The sequence below is a fragment of the Tiliqua scincoides genome, chromosome 1 (assembly GCF_035046505.1).
Source record: "Tiliqua scincoides isolate rTilSci1 chromosome 1, rTilSci1.hap2, whole genome shotgun sequence".
In the NCBI taxonomy this organism is placed as follows: domain Eukaryota; kingdom Metazoa; phylum Chordata; class Lepidosauria; order Squamata; family Scincidae; genus Tiliqua; species Tiliqua scincoides.
The window spans coordinates 23,832,327-23,848,511 of NC_089821.1; the positions used below are offsets into that span (position 1 = coordinate 23,832,327).

The 16,185-nt window shown below is 43.1% G+C and overlaps 1 protein-coding gene across 5 annotated transcripts in view; it reads left to right on the plus strand.

Annotated features, from left to right (window-relative positions):
* Positions 1-16,185, plus strand: part of LRP4 (LDL receptor related protein 4) — a 134,124-nt gene that overhangs the window by 93,794 nt on the left and 24,145 nt on the right. For 3 of the 5 annotated variants that reach the window (XM_066633773.1, XM_066633781.1, XM_066633797.1), the window contains exons 1-18: positions 933-1,006; positions 1,115-1,240; positions 2,166-2,291; positions 3,606-3,740; positions 4,090-4,215; positions 5,297-5,527; positions 5,768-5,924; positions 6,530-6,747; positions 7,312-7,488; positions 8,755-8,880; positions 10,051-10,259; positions 10,856-10,937; positions 11,772-11,877; positions 12,789-12,990; positions 13,933-14,122; positions 14,344-14,475; positions 15,140-15,280; positions 15,841-15,927. In XM_066633773.1, coding sequence (XP_066489870.1) covers positions 1,123-1,240; positions 2,166-2,291; positions 3,606-3,740; positions 4,090-4,215; positions 5,297-5,527; positions 5,768-5,924; positions 6,530-6,747; positions 7,312-7,488; positions 8,755-8,880; positions 10,051-10,259; positions 10,856-10,937; positions 11,772-11,877; positions 12,789-12,990; positions 13,933-14,122; positions 14,344-14,475; positions 15,140-15,280; positions 15,841-15,927 — 2,563 coding nt within the window. In that variant the 5' untranslated portion in view covers positions 933-1,006; positions 1,115-1,122. Of the gene's footprint in view, positions 1-8; positions 138-886; positions 1,007-1,114; positions 1,241-2,165; positions 2,292-3,605; positions 3,741-4,089; positions 4,216-5,296; positions 5,528-5,767; positions 5,925-6,529; positions 6,748-7,311; positions 7,489-8,754; positions 8,881-10,050; positions 10,260-10,855; positions 10,938-11,771; positions 11,878-12,788; positions 12,991-13,932; positions 14,123-14,343; positions 14,476-15,139; positions 15,281-15,840; positions 15,928-16,185 lie in introns of those variants that run through there. The other 2 variants (XM_066633806.1, XM_066633789.1) reach the window with 2 other exon arrangements.

Genomic DNA, 16,185 nt, shown 5'->3' on the forward strand with positions numbered 1-16,185 from the left:
TTTATTAGCATCAGATATTCCAGCAGCAACTTGTAGCTTGGAGGAGTTCCAGTGTGCCTATGGGCGCTGCATCCTGGACATCTACCACTGTGATGGAGATGACGACTGTGGGGACTGGTCTGATGAATCTGACTGCTGTAAGTCAATTGGGGGGGGGGTTAGTGAAGGTACACAGAAAGTTAGATGTGCACATGGAAGTAAAAGAATTCACATACTCACTAGACCAGTGGTTTCCAAAGTGGTGGGTCATGAACCCAGACTGAGGAACATAGGGAACCAAAACTAGGCCATTCCCCTTGAACGGGAGTGGCCCAGTAATGGGTGCCCCAATGGCGCCCAGTTTTTGTGCAAAAACCAGAAGTGCACTCTGATCTCCAAATGGGGTAATTTCTAGCACTGGGGAGGCATGCGCAGAAGACTTTGCGCCTCCCAGACCCTCCCCAAGGCCAGCAGGACCGGCAGGTAAGGGGAAAAACCCCTGTGGTGCCACCATCACCCCCCTGCCCCAGGCCGCATCCCCACAAATACTTAGCTGTGGTCTGAAAGTCCGAGTAGGGATTTGGGAACCACTGCACTAGACAAATGTTGTATCAAGAAGCCTCAAATTCTGTGTTCAAAACTATGGAGCGAATCCAGAAAGTGACATAAATTTCCTTCCAGTACTTATGTTTGCAAGATTCTCTCCCACCCCCCACTCCCCGAATTAAGACTGGAATATTAAGGCAGGAATGGAAAGTGCAGCTGTAATATGGATAAGCATTAGGGACTTGGAGGCACAAGGAAAGACCTCAAGAACATGTAACTTGGGCTACCGGGCTTCTGATTTGGACTGGCCCTATGGAAATCAGTCAAGTATGGATTATAATATCATGCCCTCTTTCTGTAGCCTCTCACCAACCGTGCCGCTCTGGAGAGTTCATGTGCAACAGTGGCTTGTGCATCAATGCTGGCTGGAGATGTGATGGTGACTTTGACTGTGATGACCAGTCAGATGAGAAAAACTGCAGTGAGTGTCTTGGTGCTTGTGGTAGAGGAAGGTGGGAGCACTTAGAAAAGAGATGTTTGAAGCCAACAGCTAGAATTTGCTAAATTACCTGCTCTTTTGTTCCCTCAGCTACATCTATGTGCACAGCTGACCAGTTTCGCTGCAAGTCTGGCCGCTGTGTCCGCCTCTCCTGGCGCTGCGATCGGGAGGATGATTGTTCTGACAACAGCGATGAGGAAAACTGTGAGAACACAGGTGAAAAGTGAACTGCTGCCTTGCTCTTTTTGAACCCACTTTCCTGTATTAGGTCCACTTGCTAAATTGCATAATATTCATAACTGAGAAAGGGAGTAGAAGTCTGTGGTTTCAGCCACTAGATTTTCTGTCTAAACCATGGAATTACCCTGCATGGACTACACATACAAGAATTATATTTTTTTAGTGGTGGTGATCCAGGATGATGCTGAGTAGTCGTATAAATAGTAGTAGTAGAAGGTAATACATCTAGGAAAACAAAACAGCACACAAACTACAATATACGTGTTTCTAATTTCTCTGTCTAGAACTCAGATTAGCAAATGAGGTATTTAATACTGAAAACACAAAGTCAATTGACTTAAAGGATGAGACAGGGGAATTAAGCTGTATATTCAGGACTATTGATTTGTTTGAGCAGTGGGATTTAAGTCTGCTTCATGAATGGTATAGATAGGCTTGGTAGTGTTCTGAAAGCTTTAATCTTCTGTATGGCGTTATATACAAAGCAATATGCAAGACCCACAATTATTTTTGATTTGATGCCAGTGTATCTTCTAGTTATAATGTAAGAAGTTATGTGAGCAACTGGTGTTCTCTTAGTGACAGGTGGATTCTTTGCTATCCAATCCAGTGATTAACCCAATAAAAAATAATCAGTAACCTAATCACATTAAAGGCAATCTTCAAAGCAAAGAAACAAAACAACAGAAGGGGTGGAGTGAATCCTTATGTGTTGAAAGCTTTGAACATACACAGTGGATGATCTTCTTTCAAGTACAAAAGGTTCACATTAAAGAGTACAGTGGGACTCTGGAGTCTTGTAGAATGTGATTGAAAATGGAAATAAATAATTATCTTCAAAGTTTGGAAAACAATATTGCCAGCCCTTACTATTTCTAGCTCTTCCTTTCTGCCTCTTTAGGAAGTCCCCAGTGTGCCCCTGACCAATTTCAGTGTGGGAATGGGCGCTGCATTGGCCAAAGAAAGCTGTGCAATGGTGCAAATGACTGTGGAGATGGCAGTGATGAAAGTCCCAACCAGAATTGCCGTAAGTTGCCATCCTAATCTCCAAATGCTTGTGATTACTTGGGAATTGATCCTAAAGATGTGAGAGGCTGCTGGAATTGATTTCAGATACCTTGTATGCTGAAGGTTGAAAGTTACCCCAGGCCTGATTTCTGGGGTGATGAGCTAGCCCTGAGAGAGTAGTAGAAAGAGTGAAAAAAAAAATTATCCTACTATCCTTAGAACTAAATCCTTCATACACAAGCATTTCAAGTTCTGTGCAGATATCTCATGAATGAGGGTGCAGCTTAGAGAGAACTAGTGCGGGACATCTACTGAAATTAAGTTAGGACAGACAAAAGAAAATATTTCTGGTCAACAGTGTGTAATTAATCTGTGGAACTCCTTGCCACATGATGTGGTGATGGCTTCTGGCCTGGATGCCTTTGAAAGGGAATTGGACAAATTTCTGGGGAAAAAGTCCATCACAGGTTACAAGCTGTGATGAGTATGAGTGAACTCCTGATTTTAGAAGTAGGCTACCTCAGAATGCCAGATGCAAGCGAGAGGCACCAGGATGCTGGTGTCTTGTTGTCTTGTGTGCTCCCTGAGGCATCTGGCAAGCCACTGTGAGATACAGGAAGCTGGACTAGATGGGCCTTTGACCTGATCCAGTGAGGCTCATATTCTTATGAGTTACCAAGTTACCTTAACTTGGAGGGATATTGTTTGGGCCCATCTGTGGTGCTTCCATTTCTTAACACCTCAAAATCAGGGAAAAGAGAAAAGCAATGCAGAGCTCTTACCCCTCATAGTTAGATGACAGTTTTTGCTAGCATTGATTAGGAGCCCAGTTCATTGGAGCAAAGGAAGGGAAATAGCTTTTGGAGAGAAAAGGGGTTCTGTGGTTGCGAGAAGGAGAGCAGGAAAACATCAGGGTGAGGAAACACCAGGCAAACTGAGCTGGTCAGAATGGGCACTGAAGGAAGGGGAGCCCCTTGGCACCTCATAGGTTTTTCTCCCTCTCCCCATATTATATTCCCAAATCATGGTACATGCTCTGTGGCTTGCCTTATGGGAGTTAGAGAGCAGCCAGCTTGTGAAAGGAAATGGATCTAGACATAAAAATGGAAGACTCTTAGGTAGTGCCCTGCTTGGGAAGGAGAATTCTTCTTTTATTTTATTGAAGAAGCTAGGACTAGTTCTGTAAATGATAGATGGTTGGCCTACCCCCACCCCCTGGGAAGGAATGATTTGTCAGTGTGGGGCTTTCTGCTACCTTTCAGTGCCAGATAAGGAAAATAGCAGCTGCCTTGAGAATGACCATCAATTTCTGCTTGATACGCACATTCCACAGGTCCTCGAACTGGGGAAGAAAACTGCAACCTCAACAATGGAGGCTGTGCCCAAAAGTGCCAGATGACACGAGGGACAGTGCAGTGTACCTGCCACACAGGTTACAGGCTCCTAGAGGATGGCAGGTCATGTCAAGGTGAGTAGCCAGGCTTAACCCATTTCTTTTGGTAGAACCTTGAACAGCTTCATGGTTATGGAATTTAGACTCAGAGCTTGGCTTTGACAATATCCTTAGCAGTGCCAGAGACTGGAGTTCAAGTTCAGGGTCAACTGCGTCATTGCATGGAGCTTCTGACACATTCCTGTCTATGGAACTCAAAAGTCAAAGCTGATCAAGTTTGGTAGTTCCTATGTTCTTTCCCTTCTCATATTTGTGCTGAGCTGAAAATTGGTTAGCATGTAGAATCTAGAGACTAAAGAAATTTTGAGTAGTTCATTTCATGCATTTAAAGACATGGCATCTCTCTCCCCTTTTCCTGTTCTAGATGTGAATGAATGTGCAGAGGAAGGTTATTGCAGCCAGGGGTGCACCAACAGCGAGGGTGCTTTCCAGTGCTGGTGTGAGCAAGGTTATGAACTTCGTCCAGACAAGCGCAGTTGTAAAGCGCTGGGTAAGAAGGAATTCTGAACTCCTGTGGCTTGGTTACCTTTTCTGGCTCTGTCAGAATATCACTGTCTAGAACAGGGCTCCAAACCCCTACCTATCAGCTGGGTTTGTCCAGTTCACACACCATACCATTCTGCCTCATCACAACTTATTTTCCAAGCCAATTGCTGCACAGGGATGCTCTGATCAGTTGCGTCTTCCCAGACATCCTGCTGCTCAGCCTGCTGGGATGCTGGGTAATAGACGCGACTGCCTAGAGCATCCCTGTACAGCAGTAAGCAGTGCAGTGTAATGGTAAGCGCCGGTTGGGACAGGGGGTGTGTGTGTGTGTGTGTGTCTTTTCCCAGACACAGTGGTCTGTAGTTTGGAGGCTGCTGGTCTAGAAGCTTTAGCTTTGTCTGATATGTTACTGGCATGATATGAGGCTTTCTTGCTGTTTCAAAATTGATGTGTTTGGGCATGATACACATGGGCATATATCCATATGTGAGTATTCTTTCAGCAGGTTAGCAGAACTTGTGCATCAGGTATGGAAAACTTGAATTGGATGTGAGAGAACCTGGCATTCAGTGTGTACAGCTTGAACTTTAGTGAGTGTTTGTTTGGTAAAGGCTTTGAGGCTGCCAGCATCTGAGCCTAGAGCTTTGCATGTTCATGTGAGGGTGTTGGATGTGAGGGTGTTTCGTCAAGTCTTGGATGTGCTGATTCATATAATTCTCTTCAAGGCACACGGCAGCTGTGCCAGTTTCTGGGGCTGTTCTCCAGCAGTACAGTGGTAAAACTATGGAATGGTGGGGCTGGCCTGGGTGGCACAGCCCATGCGGAAGGCTGCTGTACAAAACCTGCTCAAAATAGTCCCGCTTTTTTTAGGATTCTGTTCCCCACGTTTCTGACTGAGGGCTAAAAGGCCCAATCAGAGAATGGGAAAGCATGTGGATGTGTTCTGAGCAGTGTCAGTATGAATGTTCTTTGCACTATAATTTTGTGTTCGTTTTACATCCATGAAAGGTGCTTGTCGTCCATTATGCTGACACTTGTCGCCAGCCTAATATGTCCCCTCTCTTTACTCTTCCTGTGTCCCTCAGGGCCAGAACCTGTGCTGCTTTTTGCCAACCGGATTGACATTCGGCAGGTCTTGCCACATCGCTCAGAGTACACTTTGCTTTTGAACAACCTAGAAAATGCTATCGCACTTGATTTCCATCATAGCAGGGAGTTAGTGTTCTGGTCTGATGTCACACTGGATCGCATCATGAGGGCTAACCTGAATGGTAGCAATGTGGAAGAGGTTGTATCCACAGGACTGGAGAGTCCAGGTGAGAGTCTTCAATAACTGCAGAGCCGCAGAGAGCTACCACAAATGCAGGGAACTGAAATGGTGGAATCCGAGGTCAAATAGAGTTTGAGGTTTTGCTGTGTACTGTTGCTTTGGTTGGGCAAGAGATCACAGAGTCCTCTAGTGGAATAGAAAAATCATAGTTTTGTGGGGTATTTTTTGTTGTTGTTCCCAAGTCTGAACTTGGGGAAAAAGGCTTCCTTTTTCCTCTGTGTCCTAGGTGGTTTGGCCATCGACTGGATCCATGATAAGTTGTTCTGGACAGACTCCGGGACATCTCGCATTGAAGTTGCAAACTTGGATGGCACTCACAGGAAGGTGCTTCTCTGGGAAAACCTGGAAAAGCCTCGAGCAATTGCTCTTCACCCTATGGAGGGGTGAGTGAGGAAAGATGATTTGTTCCTATACTGTTTCTGTTTTGTGCTGAAACTGGCCAAGTATGGTATATTGAGCAGTAAAAGATTTCTCTCATTCCTAGGCTTCCTAGCATCAATGTCTCTTATCCTACTCCCAATGCTTCAAACAATTTATGACCGATTCTGGGGGCAAAGCCTGTGAAGAGAGCAGATTCCACCCAATACTACTAGTTTGACAGAGATGCTTGGTCAGGCGTTGAAGAAATGTAGTTTCAATCCATAGCTCTTGGTTGCCTTCACCTCTCCCAGTGTCTTTAGAGTGCTGAATTACTGGCTTTCTGCTGAGCAATATGCCCAGCACTGTCTGTTCTAGTGGCTGTCTTCTGGTATTTCTTGGCATCTTTTCAGATTGTGAGCCCTTTTGGGACAGGGAGCCATTTAGTTATTTGATTTTTCTCTGTAAACCGCTTTGTGAACTTTTAGTTGAAAAGCGGTATATAAATAATGTTGTTAATAATAATAATAATAATAATAATAATAATAATAATAATAATAATAATAATAATAATAATAATAATCCTAGGTTCCCAGATTTCCAGTATTCATATTTTTCTCTACTCCAATAGCACCATCTACTGGACAGATTGGGGAAACACTCCTCGCATTGAATACTCCAACATGGATGGTTCCAATCGGCGCATCATTGCTGACACTCATCTTTTCTGGCCAAATGGACTAACCATTGATTATGCGGGACATCGGATGTACTGGGTAGATGCGAAGCATCATGTTATTGAAAGGGCTGACTTGGATGGACAGAACAGGAAGGCTGTCATTAGCCAAGGTGAGATAAGGAAAATGGGAAAAACTGTTGACTGCCAGACAGGTAGCAGCTAAGACAAAACAAAAAATATGCTGTGCACCCCAACTATGTCATGCATATTTAATTTTACCAGGCAAATAATATAGGTAGGAATGAGGGATGCTCATATCCAGCACATGAACTACACAAAATGAGGTTTGCACCACAGAGTCATTTAGAAAAGAAATGCAATCATTTTATTTGTTCATAGTTATTCATAGCTGGTTGCATTAACTCTCTCAACTACTCTTTTCATGACATTAGCATGTAGCAAACTTGATCATCCTTCAGCTTATCCCAGTGCTATCCTTTCAGCATTGCCACTTTTGCCAATGTGTCATTTCACAGTTCAGCAGTGGAGAGCAGCTGATGGTGGTGCTGGGAGAGCCCAATTATCACAGGGGCTGGAAAAAGGGCTTCTGTGGGTTGTATTTAGCCCACGGGCCTTATGTTTGACGTCCCTGCTTTAGACAGGAACCTGCTTGAGAGTAGAGACCTGCTTTCTCTTCATACAGTCCATGTGCTTGTACTTAACTCTTGTTGCAGGCCTTCCACATCCTTTTGCTATCACAGTATTTGAAGACAGCCTATACTGGACAGACTGGCATACCAAGAGCATAAACAGTGCCAACAAATTTACTGGTAAAAATCAAGAGATCATCCGCAACAAGCTTCATTTTCCCATGGATATCCACACATTGCATCCACAACGACAACCAGCAGGTAACTGCCGAGAAACAAGGGGATATGACAGTTACCTCCCACTGTTCATACACTGATGTACTTCCATTGCTTTGCTTTAAGGGCATGGCAATATTTAGCTGTGAGATATAAAAAAAAGAAAGATAAAAAAATGTAGACTGTCTACATTTCTAACAAACACTCTTAGAATCTGCAATGTCTTAGAATTCTTTGTGTGCTATTTTTCATTTAAAAACAAACAAATACTTATGTTTCTGGTTTCTGTGATATTGAAAATAAGCTGGAAGCCAGGAAGACAAATGTTTGAAAGTTTCAGTTAGGGCCAGTCCAAGTTCTGCTGGCACCTGAGACAACTCGCACAAGTGTCATCCCCCTTATCTGGTGATTTGGCAGTCTCTGCTACTCCAACAGTTTAGCCCACTGGTCACCAGCAGCGGTAGAGCCCAATAGGATTGGGGTATAAGTATATTGTAAGTATATTGTTGCAATACAAGTAACAGTAATGCAACCAATATAATCCACAACAACAACTGTATTTATATACCGCTTTTCAATGGAAAGTTCACAAAGCGGTTTACAGAGAAAAGCAAACAAAAAACTAATGGCTCCCTATCCCCAAAGGGCTCTTCCAGTATATGATCCAGCCAGTTTTAACATTACAAAACACAGGTGTGTTAGATGTCTAGAAAAAACCTTATTCAACCATACTCTTGTTTAAAGAATAAAAATTAACTTTTTTGAAAGGTCCATTGGCAAGCATTTGCATCTTAGGAACCTTTTAGCATTGGTGCATGTGCACACACCCATGTACAAAGCAGATCAAAGCAGCCATTCCAAACAGTACTTTTTGTAGCTCTGGCTTTTTCCCATGCTCCAGATAATGCCTTTGTTTTCTCTACACCAGTTTTTCTCAAACTGTGGGGTCACAAACCAATTTCAGTTGGGTCCCTATTCATTTCAATATTTTATTTTTAATATATTAGACTTGATGCTACCATGGTATGCGACTGCATTTGGGGAAATGTTTCAGACTTGTACTTTTAAAAAGCTACTATGTATATTCTTTTAACAGTGATTGTAAATGGGACTTACTCTTGGGTAAGTTTGGGTAGGATTGCAGCCTAGGATAGTTAAACATTTTCCTGCTTGATGATGTCACTTCTGGTCATGACCACTTCCGGTGGGTCCTGACAGATTCTCATTCTAAAAAGTGGGTCCCGCTGCTAAATGTGTGAGAACCACTGCTCTACACGTTTCCTTATATGTGGTTATTTTTGGCTATTTGAGCAGGGAGAAATCGTTGTGGAACGAACAATGGGGGCTGCACTCATCTGTGCCTACCAAACAGCAAGAGTTACACATGTGCCTGCCCCACAGGCTTTCGGAAGACCAGCAGTCATACATGTGCTAAGAGTAAGTGCTGCATAATTCAGATCATCCCATTTAGAAAAGCATATTGAACAACTGAAAAATCTGTAGAAAAGGGAAAACAAGATGATCAAGGAGATGGAGCACTTTTCTTTGAGGAAAGGCTAATGTGTTTAAGGCCATTTAGATAAAATATTACCTTGTGAATTTTTTTATTACACTGAGAGGTAATGTTCAAATATTTTTAAATAAAAAGATGATCGTAAGGGAGCATGACTGAGGGCACAATCCCATCCAACTTTCCAGCACCTATGCAGCCACAATGCAGCCCCAAGGCAAGGGAACAAACATTCTCTTACCTTGAGGAAACCTCTGTGACTGCCTCCCACCTCAGGAGGTAGCGCACATCCCTTCTAGCACAGCTGCATCAGCGCTGGAAAGTTGGATTGGATTGAACCGTAAGGCTTAAAAAAATTATGCTTTGTTTAGAAAGTGTGCATACAGACATTTTTCTACCTTTCTAGAACTCAGGGTTCACAATAATCTCAAGGCTACATGATGGAAACTATTGTGTCACATAATGCCTAATAGGCATGTGGAATTTGCTGCCACAGAATGTAGTGATGGCTTAGATGGCTTCAAAAAGGGATTACTCAAATATTTAGAGGATCAGCTGTTCAGCAGTGATTCGCTAAACTGAACTGAACTTCCATGATCATAGATATTGCATGTCTGAATACCAGGCATATTTATTAAGGGTACAAAGAGTGTGGGATGGTTATTGCCTCCATGCCCTGCTTGTGGGATTCCTGGAAGCATCTGGCTGACCACCATTGGAAACAGGATGCTGGACTAAAGGACTAATGGTTAGATCTGTCATAGCTCTTTGTATGGTCCCATTCTTTTACCTCTTGCTTCTTGAAGGACAGTACTGCCAGTTTGCTATGATCTGGGCCATGTGTGCTCCAGTTGGGGACATTTTTCCTGATAAAATGCCTTCCTTTGTTTCTATCCCAAGATCACTTTCCCTGCATTGTGTACTCACTTCCCTTCTACAACCTGCCCACTTGCTCTGTGTCCTCTCACTATGGGTCAGACCTCTAAAGAAGGGTGTGGATGCAACAGAGCTTAGATGTAACAAGATAATTTTCTGTGTCTGTTACCATGTTGTTGAACTTAGAGAAATTAAAAGAAGACCTTTCGACCTTTGATCAGGTCTTGACAAGTTCCTGCTTTTTGCCCGAAGGATGGACATCCGTCGTATCAGCTTCGACACAGAAGACCTGTCCGATGATGTCATCCCATTGACTGATGTGCGCAGCGCTGTGGCTCTGGACTGGGATGCAAAGGATGACTATGTCTACTGGACAGATGTCGGCACTGATTCCATTAGTCGGGCAAAATGGGATGGAACAGTCCAGGAGGTAATATGTTTTTAAACAGAAGTGCTGATATGGCTGTGCCACAGTGAGGTCAAACCGCTTTGTTATGCATAGGAAGTCTGCATCCAGCTTAAGACATTTAGTGTTCAAGGTATTTGTTTGATGACCTCAGTGTGGTTTTTGCTTATGTCCATTTAGCTAATTATAAACACTCAAGACTTCTCTGTTAGAATATAAATGAGTACACCTTTCTCAAACTTTTTTCCACTAGTTTATACGATGACACAGATTCCCTCATTTCATTTTTTGAAATGTTTTCTGCTCAAAAAGTGGCATAAAATGAAACCATACAAGTTAGACTTTTTTTAATGCAAAACAATTTAAAACATTTATTTATGAACAGCTCTTATTTCTGTAATCATTATTTATGTATGTCCACAGTTTATTAACTAAAGAACCAGATCTCAGATTGTCCTATATCTGTCTCTTGAATGTAGATATTCTGAATCCTTTTTCTGGCTTCTTGCTTTTCAGAATTAGATGTTGTATTTTTGTTACTGAGAGGAAATCAATAGTGAGTCTGATAAGAGCACTATTGTCCCTAAAATTTGTTTGTTCATGTTTTTGTTTCTTGCTAGGTTGTCGTGGATTCCAGCATGGAAAGCCCAGCTGGCCTGGCTATTGATTGGGTCACTAACAAGTTGTATTGGACAGATGCAGGTATTGAATCCTCTGTTTTTATGCAGTACATTATCAAAAAGCTCAGTATTCTCTGGACCATTGTTTTCTAAATTCCCACTGTTCCATTACAGTTGTGCAAAGATGCACTTTTGGAATCATGAATAGTACTTCCATGTATACACCTTGATAGTTATTCTTTTATAATATTACATTGTTCTCTGTACTCTGTCAGTAGTATATTGTTGATTTGTTACAAATCCATTTCAAATTCAAGATGCGTATGCCCTAATCTAGGAAATTTCTCCAAAAATCATCGAATGGCTGCACAAATCCTCCTACATGACATATAGGAGCATGCTGTATCCAGTTGGGGAGGTGGTGGATCTGGAGGCTTCAGAAGGGAAAGAGAATTATTTCTCCTTGCCCCTCTGTTACCCTCCTGCTCTGCAATCGGTCTCTTTGGACCTGTGCTAGCTCTGTAGCTGGCGCAAATATGAAGAGTGAAAGGGGATAGGGAGACTTGCAAAAGAGTCGATAAGATCCGGCGCACCCCATCACCGCCAGATCCACCCCCTCCCGGAGCCTCCCTGCTCTCATTCCACCCTGTCCAGTTTCACCCTCTCCTCACCCACCCACTGTCCCCTTCTCTGCTTTACCTTCTCTGGTGTGCATGGTGGGGTCTGGGAAATGATTCTGTGTGATTGTCCATTTCTCAATAGGATTGGGTTGTTAGTCTGCATTGACCTTCCTTTGGGATGAGGGAATGGGAATGAAGTGGAGCCTTCATTCCTGTATAGATAATTCTTTCGTAATCTCTTCTGTGCTTTTTGAAAGCTTGTGATATTTCTGCACCTGCTCCTCTAACCTTTACAGGAACAGACCGGATAGAAGTGTCCAACGCAGATGGGACCATGCGGACTGTGCTGATATGGGAGAATCTAGACAGACCCCGAGATATTGTGGTGGATCCTGTTGGAGGGTGAGAACCCCTACTCTGAAGATGGCAATGTCTCTATATTATTGTGTGTGCTTTCAGGGATGGGCATGCTAGTGCCCATTCATGAAAGGTCTCCACTGCAGTTCCTGAAGGATCTGAAAGGGCCTGGATGCAGATACAGATGGCCTTCATAGACTAGCAGGAGCACCTCAGATAGTCGTAACACATCTGCCCTACCTCAGGCACTTCCATGCCCCACATAGTCTTAATAGACTACCCATAATTTTGAACATTAGGTTTTTAGCATATCTTCACTACTGTCTGAAATTTTAGCTCTGGCTATGACCATATTTAGCTCTGGCATATTTCTTACTAACTGAAAGGCAATTTCCTGTGAAAATGGCTTCTTTATGCTAGTCATACTGCATAAGATGTGTGTTCTTACTGTTCTGAAGTTAATGGATTCAGCATGGATATATTGCAACTCCAAGAGTTGCAGATGCCTTTTCACAAAGCAGGTTACAGTACTATAGAGTTAATTGCATCAAAGCTTTCTGCCTATTGAACTTTAATGTGCTGGGATCAGGAGGCAAAGTACAGGCAAAGCAGTGTACTCCATCTGCAAGCAGAGTTAGAAAAGACCTTCCATAGATATTGGCACACTGGAGTGAAATGCATGAAATTTAGTTGCCTTGTGCATATAAGGAAGCAAAGTCCCTGCACATTAAGACTATAGATCTCTTGTCAGCACTCTTGTTCTTTCTTTGTTGTGACCTTGCGAGGGTCTTAGAGTGGTAGGAATAGATGACATGATGAGATATGGCAACCGATCCAGTGTGGGAAATGGAAAAGTGACTTTTGAAAGCACTTGGCCTGTTCATTGTTAGGGCTTAGTGGCAAAAAGGTGCTGAGATTAGTGAAGTCACATGCTGTTTTCTGGGCTTGTGTTACAGATTCATGTACTGGACTGACTGGGGGGCTAACCCGAAGATAGAGCGTGCAGGCATGGATGCATCTAGTCGCTTGGTGATAATCTCTTCTAATCTCACCTGGCCTAATGGGCTGGCCATCGACTATGAGTCTCAGCGCCTGTACTGGGCAGATGCTGGCATGAAAACAATTGAGTATGCTGGTCTGGATGGCAGTGAAAGGAGGGTAAGAAAGCCATGTTGAATGGAAGGCTTCTGGGAGCAGGGTAATAAGTAAATAAGGTCTGAATCCTATCCAACTTTCTAATGCTTGTGCAGCTGCAATGCAGCCCTGAGGAAAGGGAACCAGTGTTCTCTTACCTGGAGGGGGCCTCCAGGACTGTCCCACCACCACAGGATTGAGCAAACTCCCATAGGCACAGCTGCATTGGTGCAGGGAAGTTGGATAGGATTGGACAATAAGTTAGAGAGACATAACTTTTATTTGGGGATAAAGGGTCTGCCGCTTAATGCAATGCATCATGCTTCTATTTTCCAGAGGAATTCTCTAAAGAGACAAATGAACTGTGTGAAAAATGTATACAATGAGAAGCATTGCTGGGACCACTGCAGCCTGTACATGTGTGCACTCCTTAATGATCTTCCAGCCAGCAACAGGTCACATATGTGACAGCTGCCGCTGGTCAGGGGTTTGCACCCCCCAAGCCTCAGAAGCTGAGAAGAGCGCAGCTCCCCTCACCTTTGGATTACGCAGATGTGTGCTGACTCCGGGAGGCTCAGAATGCCCCAATCACACGAGAGACACAATTTCCAGTTTCTCAGAGGAAACAGGAAGTTGTGTCTCTCGTGCGATTCAGGCATTCTGAGCCTCGCAGAGGCAGCGCATGAATGCCCTGTTCATTAAGAGGCAGCGCTGCCTCTGGGAGGCTCAGAAAAGGAGGCAGGGGGTGCAGAGCTTTCCCTTGTTTTCAGAAGCTTTGCATAGCGTCAAGCCCCACTTGATGACAAGAGTGCTGGTCTGCATCCATGTTAAGCAGTGCATGACTGTAGTCTTTTTTGCTCTGTTGTGTGCTGTTACTTTTTAAAACTTGTTTATTATTGAAAGTTTGTGTACTTAAATGCAACTCTCATATAATGCCTTGTGAATTTTTTCTTTGGGGACTGACAGATATTAATTGGAAGCAATCTACCTCACCCCTTTGGGCTAACCCTTTATGGCGCTCGGATCTACTGGACTGACTGGCAGGCAAAGAGCATCCAGAGTGCTGACAAAAGGACAGGGCAAGGTCGTGAAACTCTACAGGGCAATCTGGAGAATCTCATGGACATCCACGTTTTTCATCGTCACAGGCCTTCAGGTACAAAGATTCACCATGTCAAGGTGGGATGGCATGTGATTCCTTTTCTGTTGGGCAAAGCCCTGCAATAACGATCCTGCCAAACTCTTTTCCTTGCACCAGATTCTGTTCTCATCCTGCTTCGTAACAGAAGTCAGATTGCTGCTACTTGAACCCTTACATTGGGCTACTAAGTCTAGTCTAAGGGTGCATTGTTTTCTTCTTTATTTTTTCTTGTCCAGTTCACACACCATGCCAAGTGAATAATGGTGGATGCAGTCATCTTTGCCTCCTGGCCCCTCTCCCCAAAGGTTATAGTTGTACGTGTCCCACTGGCATTAATCTACAACCAGATGGCAAGACTTGTTTGCCAGGTAGGTCTTATCCTCCTGTATAGTCTCTTGAACAACCTGATTTCTAATTCTGCCCCTGGTAAGCCATAGTAGGGGGAATTTTACAGATAAATTATAGACATTGGAAATGCAAGGACTTTTTGTTTTCTGTGTGAAAATGCCCTCAGTCTTCAGCATTGTTACCTGAAGGTCAAGCAACAACGGGCAGCAACAACGTTTATTAAATTTCTCTGTTTGGCATATCCGCATACATTTTTTGGGTATACATTTTTTTTTCTGCCTTTATAAGGAAAAGAAAGACAGTGCTGAAGGGAGATGAATTTAAAATTAGGGATGGATAGCTGAAAGGGCAGAAAGGAACAAGGAATCATAGTCATAGGTAGAGGTCTGTACAAGGATTAGATCACTGTTGCTGACAATAAAAAAATTATCCAGTTTTTGGTCCAACTATTTTCAGATTATTTCTTTGAAATCCGGAGGGCTGTATATGTATATGGGGGGGGGGGAGAGCAAGAGCAAGCTGTGATTTGTTTCCTATTTGTGTTTATTGTATTTGATAAAAGTCTTGTGCCTTGTTGGGTTGCTCAGAGGTGGCATCTATGAAATGGTAAATGACTGAGATGGCTGACATAATTGTGTTGCATACTGCTAATATTAATAATATTACTTTGTTTTAACTCTGCAGGAATGACAAGCTTCCTGATCTTTGCTAGAAGGGCTGACATTCGCCTGGTTTCACTCGACATCCCATATTTTGCCGATGTCGTCATTTCTATCAATGTTACCATGAAAAATGCCATTGCCATTGGGGTGGATCCTCAAGAAGGTCAGAAGTGTTTTTTGCTTTAATCATTTTAAACACCTAATACTTCAGAGTGATGGGTCCTTGTAAGATTTCTTTCCCCCTTCCCAAGCTTCAGTAAATATTGGATACCTAGTTCTGAATATATCTGTACCACAAAACCTTCTACAATAGGAACAGGAAAAATTTCTCCTTTTGATGGTAAGTTTCAGTAGTTTCCATACTAGATTAATGTATTAACTAGCTGTATTGGTTCAAAAAATTGGGGGGGGGCTATCTTAATGCATAGATCTTTTTCCTATGATACTGGACTCTACCAGATCCCAAAGATGCATTGCTGCTAGTCACTGAAGTAATCATTTCCTGCTGGTAGTATTTCTTCTGAGTTTGCTGGTTTTGTACTTTGTTTGCTTTATTGTTTTAAGTTTTACTGCAAATTGTAAGTTGCCTTGAATCTCTCCTGGTGGAGAAGAAAGATGGCCCATAAATACTGATATATATATATATAATCTTAGGTATCTGTAATCTATTGCAGGGATTTTATTTAAATATGTGTTGCTAATGTTTTTTTATTTCCTCATCAGGAAAGGTTTATTGGTCTGATAGCACTCTGAGGAAGATCAGCAGGGCAGCCCTGGATGGCTCCCAGCATGAAGATATTATTACTACAGGTAACAAATGCCTTGCCAGAACACCTCCAGGCTGCTTTCAGAAACTGATTCACAGCCCAATCCTATGGTCTGTTTACAGTGCCAGAACAAGTACTCCAGGTGATGTAAACAGCTTTATAGCTGTCACAAATGCAACAATGCTGGTAAGGGCAGCCTGGCCACTACCACAAGTGGCAAATGGCTGTGTCACACAACCAAGGACAGTAGATCCCCAACATTTACAGTAAGACTATGCAGGGATAAGGAGGGAAGTGGGAA